This window comes from Narcine bancroftii, chromosome 2, assembly GCF_036971445.1.
Source record: "Narcine bancroftii isolate sNarBan1 chromosome 2, sNarBan1.hap1, whole genome shotgun sequence".
Taxonomy (NCBI): Eukaryota; Metazoa; Chordata; class Chondrichthyes; order Torpediniformes; family Narcinidae; genus Narcine; species Narcine bancroftii.
In genome coordinates this window covers 363168810-363190499 of record NC_091470.1, presented here as the reverse complement: position 1 = coordinate 363190499, position 21690 = coordinate 363168810, and the positions used below count along the sequence as shown (strand labels likewise).

General features: G+C 43.0%; 1 protein-coding gene across 2 annotated transcripts in view; it reads left to right on the top strand.

Moving 5' to 3' along the window:
- The window catches only part of LOC138755821 (cadherin-7-like), a 176362-nt gene that overhangs the window by 45154 nt on the left and 109518 nt on the right, over positions 1-21690 (top strand). For both annotated transcript variants that reach the window (XM_069922499.1, XM_069922500.1), the window contains exons 2-3: positions 9630-9984; positions 16268-16562. In XM_069922499.1, the coding sequence (XP_069778600.1) occupies positions 9784-9984; positions 16268-16562 (496 nt within the window). In that variant the 5' untranslated portion in view covers positions 9630-9783. The remainder of the gene's footprint in view (positions 1-9629; positions 9985-16267; positions 16563-21690) is intronic.

The window sequence follows — 21690 nt, the reverse complement described above, 5'->3', positions numbered from 1 at the left end:
CTGGCAAACTTGTGGAAAAACCCCATTTGGAAGATGGGCTGTGAGTTCTTCGTTCAGCCTGTTCAAAGCCCAAGAGGAGATGGCTAGCTGAATAATGTTTCACTTGAAATAAGGGAAACAAAAAGGAACCCTGAAAGAAAGAGGTGTTCATCTGGAAAACCCTGATGGGATGAATTTCTTCAGCAAACACTAAAGTGGCTGATCTAAAGGAATCAGTTGTGGGTGTCTAACGAGCACCAAATCTCTCTCTAAAAACCAACAAGAACCTTCCTGAGTGGTAACCATTCACCAAAGCCTGGTGAAGATTCATAAATGTTAAATTTTGTGCACAGTTTAAGAATTGCCTGCGACCAGTGAATTTGAAGGAATGAGAACTTTTTTTGAACTTGCATACACATTTGCTTAGAATTAGAAGCGGGCAAAGTTAGGTTAAGTTAATAGTCATAAGTTAAAGTTTGATCCTGTTTTCATGTTTAAAGATAATTAAAAGCAACTTTTGTCTTGGTGAATTTCTATGGCTGTTAGGTTTTGAGGTCCTCTGGGCTCATAACATAGGCAAGCGCTAATATAAGTGGGCACAAGGGACCTTACTTGGAATTCAAAATTCCACAGATTTACCACCTTCTCGCAGAAGAAACCTCTTCATCTCTGTTTAAAGGGGTGTACTTTTATTCTGTAGCAGTGAGCCTTATGCCACAACGAGACAAATTATTGCAGAAAGTTCTAAAGGACGGAATTCATGGAAAATCAGGGGCTGATTGGTGTGCCTTTGTGAGGGGGAAATCCTGTCTCACTAATTTGATTAAGCTTTTGAGAAGGCAACCAAGAAGATTGATGAAGACAAGGAGGTGGATGTCTATATGAACTTTAGTAAGGTATCTAACAAGGTCCCACATGATAGTTTGGCATGGAAGGTAAAGGCACATGGAGCTAGCCTACTGGATCCGAAACTGGGATGGTGATAGGGGGCAGTGAGGAGTGGTGGAAAATTCCTATTCTGATTGGAGATCTGTGACCAGCAGCGTGATGTTTAAACAAGAAAGTCTGCAGATAATGTGATTGTAGCTTAATACACCAAAGTGCTGGACATACACAGCAAGTCATGCAGTGCCCATAGGAAGCAACGTTGCAGGTCCGAGCCCTTCGTGAAGGAATGAGGAGAAGGCAGGGAGAAGAGGGAAGAAGGGGCAGGGGATGGGAACAGGACCACAGGAAAGAGGTGGATATGGGTAGGAAGGAAGAAAAGAAAAAAAAATGGGAAGTGATGGGGAAGGAAGGGAGAGCTTTTTGAATGGTGAGGGAAGGGCGTGGAGAGCTAGAGAGAAGGAGGCAAAGGGACTGAGAAAGAGAGAGGAGGGGGGGAGGTTAATGGAAACTGGAGAAGTCAATGTAATGCCATCCAGTTGGAGTGCCCAGACGGAGTTAGGTTTTGATCCCCCAATTTATGGGTGGCTTTGTGGACAGATCAGATGAAAATTTGGGTGCAACATTGGCAGATGGAATTTAACACTGACAAATGTAAAATGATACATTTAAAAAAAAATAATAATCACAATTTAAAAAGTTCTTAACTTTTTTTAAATTAAATTTCTAAAATTTTATTTGTTTTTACATTTTTTAAAATAGAAAAATCCAGGCCCATGTGTCTCCGTTGCCCAACCGCACCCAATTGACATACACCCCTTACAACCTATGTTTTGTAGGGTGGTAGGAAACAGGAGCACCTGGAGGAAATCCATGTAGACATGGGAAGAACATGCAAACTCCTCACAGAGAGCACCGGATTCGAAGGCGGGTCTCTGGTGCTGAAACAGCGTGGCGCCAACCACTATACTAACTGTGCCACCTCAGGACGTGAAAGAGCATATAGCATACCCAGTAACTGATGGGTTACCATGAAATGATCCAGTGCACAGGGACCTTGTGCTTCAAGTCAATATTCACCTGAATGTGGGGACACAGGTAGAAAGGGTGGCATGCTTGTCTTCATGGGTTGAGCCACAGAGTCTAAATGCTGGGACACAAACATAAAAACAGAAAACACTGGAGATATTCAACAGGTCAGGCTGCATCTGTGGGAAGAATATGAGGCTGTCATTTCAGGTCAAAAACGAAGTAGAAACACAAAAGTACTGGAGGAACTCAGCAGGTCACGCGGCATCCATAGGAGGTAAAGATATATAGCCAAGGTTTCAGGCCTGACCCGTTCTTCATGGTATGGGTCAAAAACCAAGTTGGAATGCTGCCTTGCACCTTTACAAACATGGGCTGGACTGTGTACTGGAGCAATAGGTGTGGTTGGTCCGGAGAGTGTGCGGAGGAGATTCACCAGGATGTTGGTGGGATTGAATGATTTCAATGATGGACAAAGATTGGACAGTATGGGCTTGTTTTCATTGGATTGAAGAAGTCTGTGGAGTGGCGTGATGGGGGACAAATGAATTTATTACGCACGGATAGGGGAGATGGTCCCTTTCTATTCCCTTTGGTAGGACCTGGAAAAGGGAATTTGAAGGGAAAGTATTTTTATCACCTTTGTACTGGTTGATATCTCAAATGAGCTGCCGGAGGAAATGATGGAATCAGGTACAATCACTTCAGTGGGCTATGGTTAGTGAAGCGGTTAGCGCAACGCTGTTACAGCGCCAGTGACTCAGGTCCAATCCGGTGCCATCTGTAAGATGTTTGTACATTCTTCCTGTGTCTATGTGGAATTCCTCCGGGTAGTCAGTTTACTCCCGCCCTTCAAAAATATATGGGGATTGCAGACTAATCATGTATTTGGGGGTAGGATGAGCTCATGGAATGGAAGGGTCTGCTAGTGTGCTGTATGTCTATTTTTTTTAATGTAAAAATTATGGAGTATTTAGATAGGTGCTTAACTCTAATCTGTCAGCCAATGCTCTGCCCACCCCCACTTTCCTCCACCGCCCCTCCCCCCCCTCCAGTGCTTTTCTGATTTTTGACCTTCTTGGCAAAGGATTCAGACTCAAAACATTAACTGCCTTTTACTTCCTATGGATGCTGTGTGACCTGCTGAACTTCTCTAGTGGTTTTATGTTTTGCACTGGACCCCAGCATTTGCGGATTTTCGTTTGTTTACCTTCAATAGGCAAGGCGCGGAAGGAGAAATTCCTCATTGGATTAGTGCAGGGAGGCCCTGGGCTTACAGCCTTACAGCTCCATGACTGTGTAACTTGGCAGTTCTGTGCTCACAGGCTGCAGGACTTCACAGGACTGTGAGACCTGAGGCTCCATTGGACCTGTGTTAAAGGCAACACGTCCATGGGAACCTGATGAGGAGTGAATGCAGGCAGTCATCGCGTCGTTCATTCCAGTCCATTATTTTCCCATTTGGAGACTGACTAAGAATGCACAGACTTGCTGCACTTGCTTCCAATCGCTAGTGGAATCAGATAATTTTCTCCTCTTTGGTGGCTCTAACAAATTCCTCGTCCAGACGACGTGACAAATTACACTGGACATTATTTTTTCAAAAGGTTTGCTTCCTGAAAATAAATTGGAGATTAAGATAGACGATTTCAAGTTGAACACAAAGATCATTTCAAATTTGCTGTGTGACAGATTATAGATATGTTTTAAAGGATATAAATTGGGGGAAGTTTTTTTTTAGTGTAGGTCACATACAAATATTTCAAAGCAGATCTCATTTAAAATACTGGAGCTCTGCTCAAGCCAGACAGGCTGGCTCCAAGAACCTTTGTAAAAGCTTTGGAGAGTGCCCAAGGGACTTCACTAATGGATTGTTGTTTTGGAAAGCAACAGATGAAAGAGATCGGAGGAGTAGGTTCAGAGCTGCAGGCTGTCCGGGAGTTCAGCTTGTTTTTCTAAGAGGATCATGTGGTTTTGCAAGCAGATAGGGAGTAAAACAGGCTTTTCTCTGAGAGAGAGAGAGAGAGAGAGACAGAGACAGAGACAGAGACAGAGAGATCAGTTCTGAAGTGCTACAGTCAACAGCAGCTGGGACTGGAACAGGACAAGCTGGCAAGCATGTGGAAAACCCATTTGGAAGATGGATTGTGAGTGCTTAGTTCACCCTGGTCAAAGCCCTTGTGGTCCATACAAGAAGAGAGGACTGGCTGCATAATGTTTCACTTGAAATAAGAGAAACAAAAAGGAACTCTGCAGTGACCTGAAAGAAAGAGGTGATCATCTGGAGAACCCTGAGGGGGCAAGTTTCTTCGGCAAAACACTGAAGTGGCTGATTAAAAGAAATCAGTCGTGGTGTTCAGTGAAAAACAAATCTCTCTCTGAAAACCAATAAGAACCTTCCTGAGCGGTAACCATTTCCCTTTCAAGCACCAAAGCCTGGTGAACTTCATAAATGTTAAATTCTGTGCACAGTAGGCCTGCAACCAGTAAACCTGGAAGAATGAGAAGTGAGATTGAATTGTGAATCAAATAACTTTTCTAAATTTACACACACATTACATACAAATGTGCTTAGAATTAGAAGGGGGTTGTTAGTTTAGTTAAGTCAATAGTGATAAGTTAAAGTGTGAGCTTATTTTCATGTTTAAAGATATTTAAAAGCAATGTTTAAGTAACCATTTGTCTTTGTGAATATCTATTGCTGCTGGGTTTTGGGGTCCTCTGGGCTCGTAACTGCTGGATCATATAGGAAGTTGGAAAAGCATTAAATTAATTTTTATTGAATTTAGCAGGTTTAATCGCATAATAATGCTGACTCATTGCGTTAGTTCAACTCACCAAAAAATGTTTTTCTTCTGATTTTCATTTGTTCTCAGCATCTGATGCCTCTAGTGTCAGTAACAAACAATAGTCGGCCAACACTGATGGATTCCTGCTGCCCTGATACCGCTTTACCAGGGATATAATATCCTGATGAAACCTGTCACTGTGTTTATCACTGACTGTAGCAAGATCAGCGGGGAAGAAGTCCAAATGTGAATGCAGACAATGAATTTTCATTGATATGTTGCACTTCAAGGTTTTGTACACTTGAAGCATGTTAAAAATATGACAGGAAATCACCAAAAAATAGGTTATATCTAAAAAAATGTTACACGATAGGAAAGTTTTAAGGTGTTTTTCGGTGATCAGCTGTCCCAAAATCCATCAAATACACCCAAAAGTGTTCAGGAAGCAAAATCTTTGTTGTCCAGTGCTATTTATAAAAAATGAGTTCTACAGCATCCTTTACATCAGCCATTCTCAAAGAGGGCCATATGCCACCCACCACCCCCTTCCTGCAGAGGCCACAGCACATTTTGAGGGTGGGGGTCAAAGACTGAAAACTTAAAGTATCTTTTATATTTTTTATGTCGTCAGTAGGAAAGAAATATGGAAGAAACCAATGAAATTATCTTGCTTCACAGGGAAAATAGTTGGGGCCCATAAATTTGAGCAGAATCCTAAGGGAGCCATAGCCAAAAAAAGGGTTGAGAACGGCTGCTTCACATCACTTCCAAGACTACTAAATAATGTAAACCCAATGAAGTGACTAACAAAATGAAATGAAGCCTGCCAATTTATAGCCACGAGCTCCCAAAACAATAACACGATGATAATCAGATATTCTACCTTTGTAATATTCATTGAATGTCAAATGTTGAAAGTTTGCTGTGCTTAAGTACAGTAAAAGTCCTAAAATCCGGACTGTTCAGAGGTTGTGGCCGTCTGGATTTTCAGAGATCCCAGATTCTTGGCCAGTACTTCTAAAAATTGAATTTAAGGAGAATGAACAGGTAAATTTTGATCATTTATTCATGAAACATATTTTCATGTAAAATGCAAAATAAAATGTAAGCAATTTTTCCTTATATTACCACATCTTCTGCCTGATCGCTTGCTACCGCTGTGCATCTGCAGCGCTAATGCATGCACGCACTCACGCATGCCAAGACTTTTCAAGAAGTCTGGACTCTTAGATGGACCAGATTACAGTATCAGGATTTGAGCACTTTTGCTGTACAATTGAAAACAGTGTAATATGAACAAATATTTTAATGCTGAAGTTAACGTGAATACAAAAGAAGCCGGAACAAGAGTTGGCCATCCGGTCCGTCGAGCCTGCTTTGCCAGTTAATAAAATCATGGCTGATCTGGCCATGGACTCAGCTCCACCTACATGCCTGTTCCCCATGACCCTTACTTCCCCTACTCCTCAAAAATATATTGACCTCCATCTTAAATAAATATTTTTACACATTTAAAGTGAACTTTATATGCATATTTTACAAAACAGGCACCACCCCTCCCCCCACACATGTTATACGCTATACAAGAATATGTTTACAAGTTGAAAGAAAGTGCACAATTAATATCGGGCATGGGAAGGTCAAACCAGCAATTTATAGCAGGTGTGGGAATACAATAGCAGCTTTGAACGAACACGCACAATTTATAGTGGCTGTGGGAAAGACACGCTGGCAATTTATAGCAAGTATGGAAAATTATAGCTTGCATGAGAACGTAATAGTGGAAATGAAAGAACACGCACAATTTATAGTGGGCGTGGGAAATTGTGATCTTGTGAATATCTCTTAGTACTGAATTCCATGTTATTCCTACAAACAGGACATTCTGTCTAGGGCACTGCACCTTATCAATGTTAATTGCCCAGACCCATCCCTGAGGGAGATCAACATATCAAGTGCCTCTAATTTGAGACAACATTAGAATTAAAATCCTGCTTAACTCTGAAGCCTGTCTTCAATCTATTGATTCCTTGCCAAAGCTTGTTAATGTGGTGCAGCAGGATATCATCTATATAATGGGCCATTGACACCTATGGAAGAAGTGACAGGCTGTTAATTGTGGGAGATTAACTGTGGTAGATACTAGTATGTGCTTTATCTCATGTCCTACTTAAATGCAAATTGCTCTTGCCAGTCAGAATGTATAATACTAAACCCATGCACACACAACATACAAAAAAATATTTTTACACAATTTATGGTTTTCTGCACATTATATGCATGTAAAAATGGTACATTTAATCAGGCAGTCTCTACTGCTTATTTGGGCAGAGAATTCCACAGATTCACTGTTCTCTGAGGGTAGTCACTTCTCCTCATCATCTTAAATCTACTCCCATGAATCTTGAAGCTGGGTCCACTCGATCTTAGCTCACCTCTCTGCTTCCTGTTATCTGTTCCTTTTATAGTTTGATAGGTACTAACAAGATCAAGTTCAAGTTCAGATTTATTGTCATGTGATTATAAATACACAGATACAACCTGACGAAACAGCGCATCTCCGAACATAGTGCATACGCAGAGACACACGGTACATGTACATCCAACACACAAACAAGATATATACATAGCGATCAGAAATAAATATATATTAAAATAATTTATGGGTTTCAAGGATTGTTCAACTATCTCTCAGCCTGTGGGAAGAAGCTGTTTCCCAGCTTGGGAGTCCTGATTTTAATGCTCCTGTACCTCTTCCTTGAAGGTTGTGTCTCAAAGGGCTGGATCATAAGGGTCCTCGATAATTCTCTGTCATCTTTAAGAAACTCTTCCTGCGATCTTCTCAGAAGTATTAATCAACCCCCATGCTGACCTCCGATCTGATGCTTTGCAGCTACCATACACAACATGATGCAGACAGACAGGACACTCTCTATTATGCTCCTGTAGAACATTGTTAGGATGGTGGCCGGTAGCCCTGCTCAATCTCCTTAGGATGTAGACGTGGATGCACCTCACTAATGAGGAGATATTGTGGTCTGGGATAGGTGGTCCATTAAATGCTTACCCAGGAAATTTGTGCTCCCCACTCTCTGTACGATGTGTAGAGGGGAGTGGTGCTTCAACCTCCTTGAGTCCACATCCATCTCCTTTGTCTTGTCCTTGTTGAGACTCATCATTCTTGTGTCACTGTAGAAGGCTCTCAACCTCCTCTCTGTAATCCAACTGTTGTCGATGAGACCATCTACCATTGTGCCATCCACAGACAATGGTTCTGTGGCAAGTGAATCTAACAGCGCGGTCCTGGGCCAGTAGTGGGCTGAGCACCCAGCCCTGAGGTGCGCCAGTGCTCAGCGTAATGGGGGCTTGAGGTTTTGCTGCCAACTCAGAGAGACGGAGGACTTTCCACCAAGAAGTCCAGAATCCAGTTGCAGAGAGGGGTACTGAGTCCCAGAGAGGACAGTTTGTCCACCATCCTCTGAGGCAAGGAAAGCAGCATTGCACTCTAAATAGGTCAGGACGAAATGGACGGTCAAAGCTATTGCATAAGATCTCCCCTCGTCCTAAACATTTTTTTTAGAGATTCAGCTTGGTAACATGCCCTTCTGGCCTACAAGCCCATTCCACCCAAATACACCAATTAAACAACAACCTTTGAAAGGGTGGGAGCAAAATCACATGGACACAGGGAGAATGTACAAGTTCCTTACTACACCACCAGATACAAACCTGGGTCACTGGCAGTGTTGTGCTAAGCTCAACGTTAACCATGTAACTTCTTGGAGTACAGACATAGGTTATCCCATCTCTTGTCTTGCTCCAGAATCAACTTGGTGAACCTCATCTGCGCCACCATATCCTTCATCAGCTATGGAGACCAGAACTGCACCAAGCACATCCGTTGAGGCCCCACCAATGCCCCGTACAGTTGCAGCAGGACCTCCCTGCTATTCATTCCATCCATCAATGAAGGTCATCATTCCATTTTATTTCAAGAAAACCGACTATTTACGGTTCATGCACAAAGAATCTTAGGTCTATCTGCACAGTCACATTGGTCATGATGTGGAATGTATTGTCTGAAATGATGGAGGAAGCAAATCTAACAGAGACCTTTGAAAATGAATGGGTATATAGGAGAAAATTGGAAAGCTTTATGGAACCAGGGGATGAGGGATCATTCAAAATCCCAAGTTTTCATTCTGTAGTATTTGTTAAATTGACTGAAATCTGAATAACAATGTTTTCAATGCATACTTGGAGGGATTGCAGACTCTGGGAGAGCAGCAGATTGGCACAGGGGACCAGAAAGTGGGGGGGGGGGAGGGGGTGGGGGGACACCCCATCTTCCCCCCTCCACTGAGATGAGGAATCATGGGAGACAACCCTGCAGGGAAGGTAACTATGTAAGCAGACCAACGAGGGGCTCAGTGGCTGAAGGGCCGACACAGCCTGGGAGCTGCTGGCAACTTGCGGTCAAAGGATCCACATGGGCTGCGGGATGCTGGAGGCTGTCTCATGGGAACCAGGTGTCAGAACCGGGATTTGAGAGAACATTGAGGGCAAGAATGGATTTCTGATTGTATCGGAGGTTTGGACCTGGTGCTTGGGTTGCCATTGGATTGAACAGGACTCTGTGGGGCTGTGGAGGCTCCAAGGCCATGAATCCACAGACACTCAGTGTTTCTGAAGGGACTCCCTTTTGTTTCTCTTTCTTGTACGGTGCTGGGTAATGTTCATGGTGACTGCCTTACAGCAGAGAGAAATTCAAGTATATCATTTATATTACTGTTCTCTATATTATCGTGTGACAACACAAAGAACCTTAAACCTTGTACATGTTAATATCTCAACGCAAGGGATAATGAGCTTAATGTGTGTTTATGGGGCTCGATGAGCCAAAGGGTCCATTTATGTGCTGACTTTATAACTCAGCTTATTCTTTAGTTGCAGGAATATAAAGCATAGAGCTGATTTTTGGGCAGCCATACAAGGAAACCAGCTGCTTTCTATCCGAGTTGAGTGCTTCTAATGTTTGGATCCAGGAAAAACCTCTGACCCAACTGTCCCCTTTGAGTGAAAGACTCCCCGCCTGCTGGGAATGGCAAACTTTTACAAGTGGCCCACCATTCTTGTGGGATGTGCTCTGGTGGAATATTGGCTGATGCCCCCGATTTACTCCGAGTGCTGTGCAGTGGAGAGTCACCTCCCCTCTCATCATCGTGTCAAACGGAAGTGGGTGTGGAACCAGTTCTTTGTCTTGGAAGAGCACATTGGAACGGAGCCACTCTACATTGGGAAGGTGAGGCATTGGCTTTAAGATGAGTGAACTATAGAACCGTAGAATATTCTAATGCAGAAATAGGCCCTTCAACCCAGCTATATTGTGACCAACTATTAGTCTGCCTAGTCCCTTTGACTTGTACCTCATTTATAGCCTCGACTCCCTCTCATCCATGTATCTATCCAAATTTCTCTTAAACATTGAAATCAAGCCTGCAGCTACTACTTTAGCTAGCAGCTCATTCCACACTCTCACCACTCTTCGCATGATGAAGTTCCCCCAATGTTCCCTTTAAACATTTCACCTTTCACCTTAACCAGTGTCCACTAGTTCTTGTCTTACCCAATCCCAGTAAATGAAAAAACCTGCTTTCATTTACTCTGTCTATATCCTTCATAATTCTGTATACCTCTATCAAATCTCCCCTCATTCTCTCACACTCCAGAGAATAAAGTCCAAACCTATTTAACCTATCCCTGTAACTTAATTCCTGAAGTCCCAGCAACTGCTAACTGGCATTAAGCAATTTTTGTCAATTTGGTTGAGACACTTCCCCTCAAACCCATGCACCTGTTAACACCAGTGCTGTAAGAAATAAAAATGGAATGTAAGAAGCAGGAGTACATGGGCCCGCTGAGCCTGCACCGCCATTCACTAAGATCATGGTCCGCCTGGCCGTGACTCAGCTCCACTTACCCGCCTGTTCATAACCGTTAATGACCCTACCATCTCTATCTTCAATCCACTGGGATCTGATGCTTCATCAGGCAAGAGAATTTCCAGATTCACTACTCTCTGGGAGAAACAGTTCCTCTCATTTCTGTCTTAAATCCACTCCCCTTTAGTTTGAGGCAATATACCCATGTTTAAGCAACCCACCCTGGTTTTTGTCTTACCTATTCTGATAGCTCAGTGGTTAGAGCACTGGTCTAGTAGACCAGGGGTCGTGAGTTTGTTCCTCGTTGGGGCCTCATTTCTGTGAGGGGGCACTGGATAAAATGGTGAATCTCTGTCTTCCTTAAGGTAGACAAAGTTAAAGCATTTCATGTATGTCACATTTTAATGTGGTATTACGTGACTATAATGGAACCTTTATCTTTCATAATTTTATGTCTTTATGTCATCCTTCCAACCTTCGATCTCTCCTCATTCATTTCCGTAATTAATTTGATTGGATGCAATCAGATATAGAACTCAACCTTAAAGGGGAACTGATTGCTATTGTTTATCATTTTTTTAGTTATTTATTCTTCATGAACTAGAAGATAAAGGCATGGAAATTGAGCAATAGTGACACCGAACTGCCTGAATATGACAAAAATGATTGGCTGTTCTCCTGGGATGTTTGGAAGGTTATATTGGCCTTGACTGGACGCAGAGTGGTCTCATCAGAATGATATTTGAACCATTAAGGTTCAATTTTAAATAAGAGTTAAGCAGCAGGTTAAAGAATAATTGCCTGGAGTTTTCATCACGCAGAGGGGAAATGGTTCTGTGCACAGAAATATCTTGCCCTGCTCGGCTGGGAACTCTAGGGCAAGAAGAAAAAAAATAAAATTAACTTCAACCCCCGCAGATAATTTCCACACACAGAGAGTGGAAGTGGATGGAACTCTATTCTGCAAATGCCAATTGATACTGGATCCATTGTAAATATTGAGTGTCAGGTAAACAGATGAGATTAAGTGAAGATTAAGCAGGGGCTGTGGAGACAGGCCACAAAGGAGCAATCTGTATGATGGACCCTATGGAGATGCCATCTTTTTTGATCTCGCTCCCAAATTGTTGCCTCATTCTTTTAGCGCAGCGATTCTCATTTTTTTATTCCCCCCACGGACCACCGTAAATGCCCCTTTGCTTGGCAAGGAGCACTTGTAACAAGAGAGTGGGGGTGGAGAGCTGGCAAGATTGAGCCCCTGCCCATGCCATCAGCGGGACTTTTGCTCCAGTGGGAAGATTTATTTTAGAGGATTTTCACTTTTGTGGTTGTACTGACAATGACCACACCAGCAGTGCGAGTATAAGACAGGTTTAATAAACTAATATGTACACTAAGAGGTCTTGTCTCTCTGCAAGACGAACCTGGAAGGCTAGATTGTAGCTCTGGACTGCTTTATAGACAAGGTCACTGGGATGACCCCTGGTGACCTAGTGGTGTAATTACATATCACCACAGTGGTCATCAAGTTTATACCTTGTTTTGTGCATTTCTTACATTTTTACATCAGTTAGAGTGTGTTTGTCTTCACCATATTGCTACAGACTACCTGTAACGAGCCCACCATGATTTGGAAGGAAGAAACGAGGGTACCTGAGGGAGTGTTCTGCGGCCAAGAGGAATTGCTGCACCTGGTGCACTTAGCTTGCATTTTGAGGGAACTAGGATATAAAGCCAAGGATGTAATGCTGAGGTTTTATACGGCATAGGTCAGATATATATCTGGAGTATTGTGAGCAGTTTTAGAACATAGAAATCTACAGGCCCCTCAACTCACAGTGTTCTGCCAACCCAATAACCTACTCAAACAACTGCCTAAAATTTCCCTACTGCATAACACCCCCCCCCCATTTTTCTCACTTCCATGGATCTATCTAATCATCTACTAAAAGATCCTGTACCCGCCACTCTCTGCATGAAGAACTTACCTCTTACCTGCACCCCCCCCACCTTCGTACTTACTCCCAAGCACCTTAAAACTATGCTCCCTCATGTTAGCCATTTCAGCCCTGGGGAAAAGCCTCAGACATTCCACACAATTAATGCCTCTCACCATCTTGTATGCTTCGATCATGTTACCCTTCATCCTCCTTCACTGCCGGGAGAAAAGAACAAGTTCACTCAACCTATCCTCATAAGGTGTGCTTTCCCATCCAAGCAGCATCCTGGTAAATTTCATTTGCATCCTCAACATCGTTCCTGTAGTGAGGTGACGAACTCAATTATATTTTCATTTTTTTTCCATTTAGACATACAGCTCAATAAACCTATGGCCCTGGTACATTTTGAAGGGTGGAAGGAAACCAGAGCTTCTGAGGAAACCAGAGCTTCCGAGGAAACCCACTCAGACGCAGGGAGAATGTTCAGACTCCTTACAGACAGTGCTGGTTTTGAACCCGGGTCACTGGTACTGTAATAGCGTTGCACTGAACACGATGAGCCATGTCAAAGGAAGGATGTGTTGGCATTGGAGAGGGTCTGGAAGAAGTTTAGGTTAATGATCCCAGGGAAGAGAAGGCCAATGTACGAGTTTAGAATGATGAGGGGGATCTCATCAAAACATCCCGAATATTGAAAAGGCAGGAAAGAGTGGAGGTGGAGAAGATGCTTCCAGTAATGAGAATATAAGAATCTCCCTTTGGACTCAGATGAGAGGTAAAAACCTCTCGGCAAAGGGGTCAAATCAAGGAGATAGAGACTTAGAAATAATTGGTCAAAGGGGAGAAAAGGAACATGTTTTCCCCCAGAGGGTGGAACTCACTGGCACTGAGTGGGACTGCAGAGATTTGAAAAGGCACTGGTGAGACCTCACTTGGATTATTGTGACAGTTTTGAGCTCTTTATTTAAGAATGTGCTGTTCGGGTTTCGGTTGGGTCCCCTGGTTTCCCCGCCCCCCCCCACCACATCCCAAAGTCATGGAAGTCTTTTGGTTGCTGTATAATTTCCCCTTGTGTTTAAATGAGTAAAAGAATCTGGATGCCATTGATGAGAATGTGGTGATAATTTTTTTTAAAATGACGCTCACGTGGGATTAATGTAAAGGGGTGACTGATGTTGGTGAGGCAAAGAGCCTCGGCCTCTCTACAATGCCTGACTCCTGCATTGCACAATCAGAAACCAATGTCAGGTCATGGTACAGGTCCGATAAGAGTGGATGATGCCATTATATCCAGTGCCTTGGCCCTGCAATCGAACAGGGTTTCTGCAGAGATTTGAACATAGCGGTATTTCAGGGTAAAATGGAACAATATCCACCAGGATTATTGCTACTATATTCACTGGAAGTCATGCTTAAGTAGGGCTCAAAGAATTATTGAGTACCCTTTCCATCCAGAACGCCGTATCTTTGGCCCACTACCATCAGGAGTATCAAAATCAAGGGTGCCAGACTGGGAAATCGTTTCTTGCCACCGGCTGTGAGACGAGTGAACAGTAAAGGAGTAAATCATCACCAAATATTTACCTATTCATGTAAAAGTCGAATTTTGTAGCCCGTTTTTAATGCTAAATTTACGGGGTCAACTATTACATGGATACTACTTTTGAGGGGCTGAATTTCACATTAGAATTCAAAATACCGTATGTCCAAATGATCTAAACAAATAAAGAACAAAAACATGATGAATTCAAGTAATAAATGCACATCAAAACACACGTCCTACTAACTAACAAAATCCATAAGAGAAAAGGACAAAAGTATGCAGATACCAGGATTAAAGTTACAAATATCAAAGTGTTGGGGGGGAGTGAGAAAGAAAGGGGCAACCCAAAGAAGGAGATGGGGGCTGAGTCAGTTACAAGCTCATATTTTATTTAGTAATCTCACAGACTGAAAACATTTCATAACAAAACCTTTTCACACCAAAACCATCCACAGCTGGTGGTCAGACAGAAAGCACCGTCAAATAGCAACTATAAACACAGTTAATGGTTTGGAAGAACAACAGTTGTTATTTCAGGATGAAAGACCAGATGGGACATTTACAGGTAAAGTGATTATGAGTCATGTTTTTGGGAAATTGAAACAGAAAAGATTTTGGTATTGATCAAGCAAGTCATGTGATTGAGACACTTGAAGAGGCAAGATTGATTAATAAGTAACCAGAGATGCAAGAGACAGAGGTGAAATGACTTTGTGTGAAATGGACACTTTCTTGTCAGGGGAAAACAGTGATCTACTGTGACTATTGTAATGGTCATTTCAGATAAACCCATATTTGGGTAAAGGAAGCAAGATTATCCTTGCATTTGGATTGTGGCCATTCTGATCACCATTTCATCTGAGCCTTTCCTGGGTCTTGGAAGGATTGTAGAAGTCACATGTTTTGTTTCCCCTACTCAAGGGAAAGGGGAGTTGTGAGAACCATTCATATGGAAAGACATTTCTCCAGAAGCAACTCAACAAGGATTTCTAAGTTAAAGGCAGTCTGATGACTCAGTGTCTCACCTGCTTCATAATTACTTCTGAACATCAGTTTAAAAGTTCTGAGTTTCCACACAGGATTCCTAACACTGAACTTTGAGAATTGACTTTCCAGAATTGAGTCTAAGCTGTAATGGTTTGGATAACACACACACACACACACACACACACACACACACACACACACACACAGGTATATTTGTGCAATGGGGTTAAGTTTAGATTTAAGTTAAATTGTTATATTATTAATAGCTATTAGTGAATTTCTATTGTTGCTGGTCTATGATGTAACAACTAGGGAGAAGTATGAGGGGATAAGTAAGGGTATGGAGTGGTGGTGGAATGAGCCTGTGGGATCCAGCAGTAGTGTCAGCCTTGCAGGGGTTGAGGTTGGTGTGGGAACTAGAAAGGGAGTTAGCGTGGATGTTGGTGTGGGGGAAGGTCAGGACTGTGGCGTCGAGTGTGTCGGAAGATCAGGTCTGTGGGTGGTCATAACAAGGTGGGAAATCTGCATTGAAGGTGACTGGAGATCTGGCCTACAAGTGATCCGGACTGAGGTGGGAGACTGGGGTCAACTTTGTCAAGATATATGGAAAAATCCTGATTTTTTTTGGCCAAAAATAGGGAATCAACTTTTACATGAGATAGACTTTATAAATTAAAAAAAACATTTTAGACATATAGCAGAGAAAAAGGCCTTTTCGGCCTATGAGCCCAATGGCACCCAATTAACCAACAACCCTTGGTACGTTTTGAACGGTAGGAGGAAACCGGAGTCCCTGAGGAAAATCCACGAAGATACGAGGAGAACATGCAAACTCCTTGCTGGCAGTGTGGGATTCAAACCCCAGTCCACATCACCAGCGCTGTAACGGTGTTGTGCAAACCACTACACTGGCTGTGCTGCCCCATCAGTATATATGGTATTTATTTCAAATTATATTGTCTGTGATTATTGGGTGATATGTATGTATACGTCGTGGTCTGGAGAAGAGCTTTTTCATCAGGTGGTATAGGTACAGTCAGATGATAATAAACTTGAACTATTGTTAATATGGTGCGGTGCCAGGAATTGCTGGGGTCATGATGCTCTCCTTCCTTCATCAGAAACTATTGAAATTGCATTACTTTAATAGCTTGGAACAATTTGTACCCACAGCTACACTCTGACTTAGATAATGGCAATGGTACCCTGAGATACACGCTGAGTGGTGAGGGCGCTGGGACCATATTCACCATCGATGAAGATAAAGGAGACATCTATCTCATGAAGAAGCTGAACCGAGAGGAAAAACCCTCCTACTGGTTACGGGCGCAAGTGGTGAACAAAGCAACCAATCAGCACGCTGAACCGGAGTCTGAGTTCAATATCAAAGTCCAGGACATCAATGATAATGAACCCAGGTTTCTGGATGGCCCGTATGTTGCCACTGTCCCCGAAATGTCTCCTGATGGTAAGCACAAGTAATATCATACAAATTAGGAGTTCTTTCACGTCTCTTGGCGTTGGAGTGCTGGAGAAACTCAGCAGTTCACGCAGCTTCAATGGGAAGCAAAAGGCTTCAGGCTTGAGGCCTGAGCCCTTCATCAGGAGTGTGGAAAATCAGGCAGACGGCTGCATTAAAAGGTGGGGGAGGGTAAAGGAGAAGGAGGCCTTTTGCCAGGGGTGGTGGTGGAGGCCGAAACATTATGGGCATTTAAGAGTCTCTTAGACTGAATGAAAGAAAACTAGAGGGTTACAAGTCAGGAAGCGTTTAGTACAGTTTTTCTTTCGGAATATATAGGTCGGCACAACATCAGTAGTCAAAGGGCTTGTACTGTGCTGTAGAATCAGAATTTGTCACAAACAACTCACAAAATTTGATGTTTTGCGGTAATATCACAGAGCAAATGTTCATATAAACCACCTTACAACAATAAATTTAAAAAATAGTGCCCAAAAAATAAGACAGTGTTTTTGGTTCCTTGATTATTCAGGAATTTGATGGCAATGGGAAAGATGCTGTCCTTGTGCCGCTGTGTCCTCGTCTTCAGGCTCCTGTACCATTTTTCCGATAGTAGCAGAGTGAAGAGGGCATGGCCCTGGATGGTAGGGATCTTTAAGGATAGAGGCTGCTTTCTTTATGACCCCCCACCTCTTGTCGATGTCCTCGATGGGGTGAAGTCTGATGTCTGTGATGTCGCAGGCTGAGTCAACAATCCACTGGAGTTTATTCTTGTCCTGAGAGTTGGCACCTCCGTACCAGGCAGCGACGCAACCAGCCAGAAAGCTCTTCACAGTACACCTGTAGAAGTTTCTGAGAGTTTATTCTTGTCCTGAGAGTTGGCACCTCCGTACCAGGCAGCGACGCAACCAGCCAGAAAGCTCTTCACAGTACACCTGTAGAAGTTTCTGAGAGTCTTTGGTGACATACCAATTCTCCTCAAACACCTCACAAAGTATAGCTGTTGGCGAGCCTTCTTCGCAATTGCATTGACACTCAGGCTCCAGGACAGATCCTGAGAGATGTTGACACCCAGGAATTTGAAGTTCTTGACTCTCTCCACTACTGAGCCCATGACGAGAACTGGGTTGTGTTCCTCCTGAAGTCACAATCAATGGTAATAAATCTTCGCTGAACCCTCTCCAATGCCAGTGCCTCCTTCTCAAATAAGGCACCCAAAACTGTACACAGTACTACATGAGGTCTTACCAGTGCCCTATAGAGTCTCATCATTACATCCCTGCTCTTCTATCTTATTCCTCTAGAAATGGACGCCAACATTGCATTCACTGTTGACTCAACCTGGAGATTAACCTTTAGGGTATCCTGCACGAGGACTCCCAATTTCCTTTGCATCTCCGAACTTTGAATTTTTTTCCTCATCTCAATAATAGCCTGCCCTTCGATTTCTTGTACCCAAATGTAGGACTGCTGTAGACTTCCCATCACTATATTTCATCTGCCATCTATTTGCCCATTCTCCTAATCACTCCGAGACCCTCGGCCGCCTCTCCGTGCCCTCAGCACCACCAGCTCTCTCACCTATCCACAAACTTAGCCACAGAGGTATCTATACCATTATCCAAATCATTTATGTACAATGTAAAAAGAAACGGCCACAACACTGACCCCTGCAAAACACCACTAGTAGCAGGTCAACCAACCGGAATAGGATGTCTTTATTCTCACTCTCTGTTTCCTGCCTATTAACCAACACTCTACACATGGTAGTCTCCTTCCTATAATTTCATCAGCTCTCACCTTGTTAAGCAGCCTCATCTGAGGCACCTTGTTAATGGCCTTCAAAAGTCCAAGTGCGCATCATCCAACTTTGGCTGCAGCAAGTAAGAATTTCTGGGAATGTATACATTATCCCTGTGGATATGACAGTAAACTCTCATCATCATTCTTCGCCCCCTCCCACCTCACTCACAGACCATGTGGAAACTCATAAATCCTGTCCTTCAATGTGACAGTGACTCTGTGTCCTTGGCTGTCTGGGTGGATGGTTCAAGAGGGAGAGGGCGAAAGAAGGGATAGGATAATGAGGTTGTAAGGTCAGCCATGATCGTATTGAATGGTGGAACAGGCTGGAAGTGTGGAATGACTTTCCAATGGGTCTCCAATAATGACAAACAATTGGCTTAAAAACCTGGTTGCCTTGAAATACATTGTGATGCTTTATTGTTGTATCAGAGACCCCAAGAGACAAGGGAAATGGAACAGGTCAGGACTAGAAATGTTTGTCACTTTCTCTCCTTTTGTCAGCCATTGAACTGCCTCTGTCTTCTAACTCCACCCCTAACCCTTCCCCCATCTGTCTCTCATCCTTCACTCCTCCTCTGTTCACGGATCCCCTGCTGGCTCGTCAACCCCTTCCAACTCTTCCCTCAATTGACAGAGTGTTCCCCCTCTGCACTCTCAGTCTTGGTGAAGGGCTCTGACTTGAAACCTCAGCCATTTATTTTCTGCTACATCGCTGCTCGGCCCACAGAGTTCTTCGAGCAGATGGTTGATTGTTTGATGGAAATGGGCCTTATTGACTGCTTCTTTATTTGCGCAAATTTACTCAGTAATTTGTAGCTCTCTAACGTGGTTGGACCACACCTTCAGGCAGTTCTGGTCACCTCCTTCAGAATTTATTGTGAACAAGTCAAGAAATTCGATGTTTTGGGTCAGCATCATTGAGCAAACATACATATTATAACCATCTTACAACACTACTATAAAAAATAAAAATAAAATTAAGAGTGCACGAAGGGTAAAGTCATGTCTTTGGTTCATTGATTATTCAGGGAACTGGGTCAAACGAAATTTGAGAAATTAGTTGCTGATAAGGACAAAAAAAAAGGGTTTGTTTCAGAAATGTATTTGTTATTACAGAAAAATGATGAAGAAGGTTGATATATTTAGAACAAGAGATAAATGGGAGCAGGATTTATTTATTCTTTTATCTGTGGAAGAATGGTCTGATATGTGCTTGGATAGTGTCACAAAATTAATTAATGTACATTATAGTTTTGTTAATTATAACTTTTTGTATCAGTTATATTTAACTCCTGAAAAACTGAAAAGCTATGGTTTTAGTGAGTCAGCCTTGTGTTTTCGAAGTGGGAACCAGACAGGTACTTTTGTGCATTCGGTGTGGGAATGTACAAAAGTTTAGCCTTTTTGGGAACAAGTAATTAAATTTTTGCGGGACTTATTCCAAATAGATTTATATGTGGATCCATGGGTGGGTTCATTGGGTTATACGAAGAATATTATGGCTAATTTGCAATTGGAAAAACCTCAAGTTGCATTGATACAATTAGGATTAGCAATGGCTAGAAAATGTATTGCCATAACTTGGAAAAATGGTGTCGAATTGAGTATAAAAAGATGGCATATAATGAAATTCAATCACGTCTGTATTTAGAGAAGATAACGTACAGTTTGCGGAATAATCATACTTCTTATGTTAAAATGTGGCCTTAATATTTGGAATGTATGGTGAGATGTTAAGTAAATTTTTATTTGTGTTTAAAGATGTAAATAATTGATAAACCACACAGCAGCCTGTTATGATCTTATGTATGTTTTTTTATAAATTAAGTTCCAAGGGGGGAGGGTTGTAAGGGAAGGGGTAGTTGGGAGGCGTGGGGGGTAGTATGGGGTAGTTTTAGGTTTTATTTTGTATTTTATATACTTGAATTTTGTAAAACCTTAAATAATTTTTTCAAAACAGAAAGGAATCTGATGGCGGAGGGGAAGAAGCTGTCCTTGTGCCGTTGAGTGCTCATCTTTAGGCTCCTGTACCTTTTTCCTGATTGGGGGAGGGGGTTGCAGAGTGAAGAGGGCATGGCCTAGGTGGTAGGGAATAGAGGCTGCTTTTTTAAGACACTGCTTGAAGGAGTGGTCTGGTTCTTGTGTTGTTGCAGTCCCAGTTAACAAACCTCTGGAGTTTATTCCTGGCCTGAGAGTTGGGCCTCCATCCCAGGCAGTGATGCAGCCAGCCAGAATGCTCTCCACGGTACACCTGTAGAAGTCTACGAGAGTCTTAAGTAATATACTGAATCTTCTCAGACACTTCACAAAGTATAGCCTTTGTGATTGCATCAATGTGGAGGCTTCAGGACAGTTCCTCAGAGATGTTGAAGTTCTTGACCCTCTCCACTACTGAACCCTCAATGAGGACTGGGTCATGTACCCCTGACTTCCTCCTGAAGTCCACAATCATCTCCTTGGTTTTGCTGACAATGAGCACAAGTTTGTTGTCATTACACCCTTCAACGAGCTGATCTATCTCCCTCCTGCCATATGCTTCCTCACTGCCATTTGTGATTCTGCCGACAACTGTGGTGTCATGGGCAAACTTGTAGATGGCATTGGAATTGTTCCTGGCCGCTCAGTCATGGCTGTGTAATGAGTAGAGCAGTGGGCTAAGCACGCATCCTTGGGGTGCGCCTGTGTTGATGATCAGTGAGGAGGAGACGTTGATTCCAATTTGTACTGACTGTGGTCTTCCAATTAGGAAGTCAAGGATCCACTTGCAGAGATGGGTACAGAGGCCTAGAGTCTGTAGCTTCTTGACCAGCCCTGAGGCAATAATGGCATTGTAGGAAGGAGGTAGATGCTTTGGAGAAGATGCAGATGAGGTTAAACAGAATTTTGCTCATATTGGAGAACATGTCACAAGAAGCACAGATGACAGAGATAGGGCTTATCTTTGTGGAATGACGAAGAATGAGAGGTGACCTAATGGAGGTATATAAGGTTATGACCCTATAATGATGCCAACGGCCCTTTGGTCAGGGTAGTACAGAGAGGTTAGGGCAGCACAGTTAGCGTAGTGGTTAGCAACATGCCTTTACAGCACCAGCGATCAGGACCAGGGTTCGAATCCCGCACTGCCTGTAAGGAGTTTGTACGGTCTCCCCGTGTCTGCGTGGGTTTTCCCCAGGGGCTCTGGTTTCCTCCCACTGCTGAAAACATACTGGGGGTGTTGGCTAATGGGGTGTAAGTGGGCAGCACAGACTCATGGGCCGAAATGAGCTGTTTACTGGATGACTACATCTTTAAAAAAGGGCCTGATAGTTATTGGGGGGTTACAAAAAAA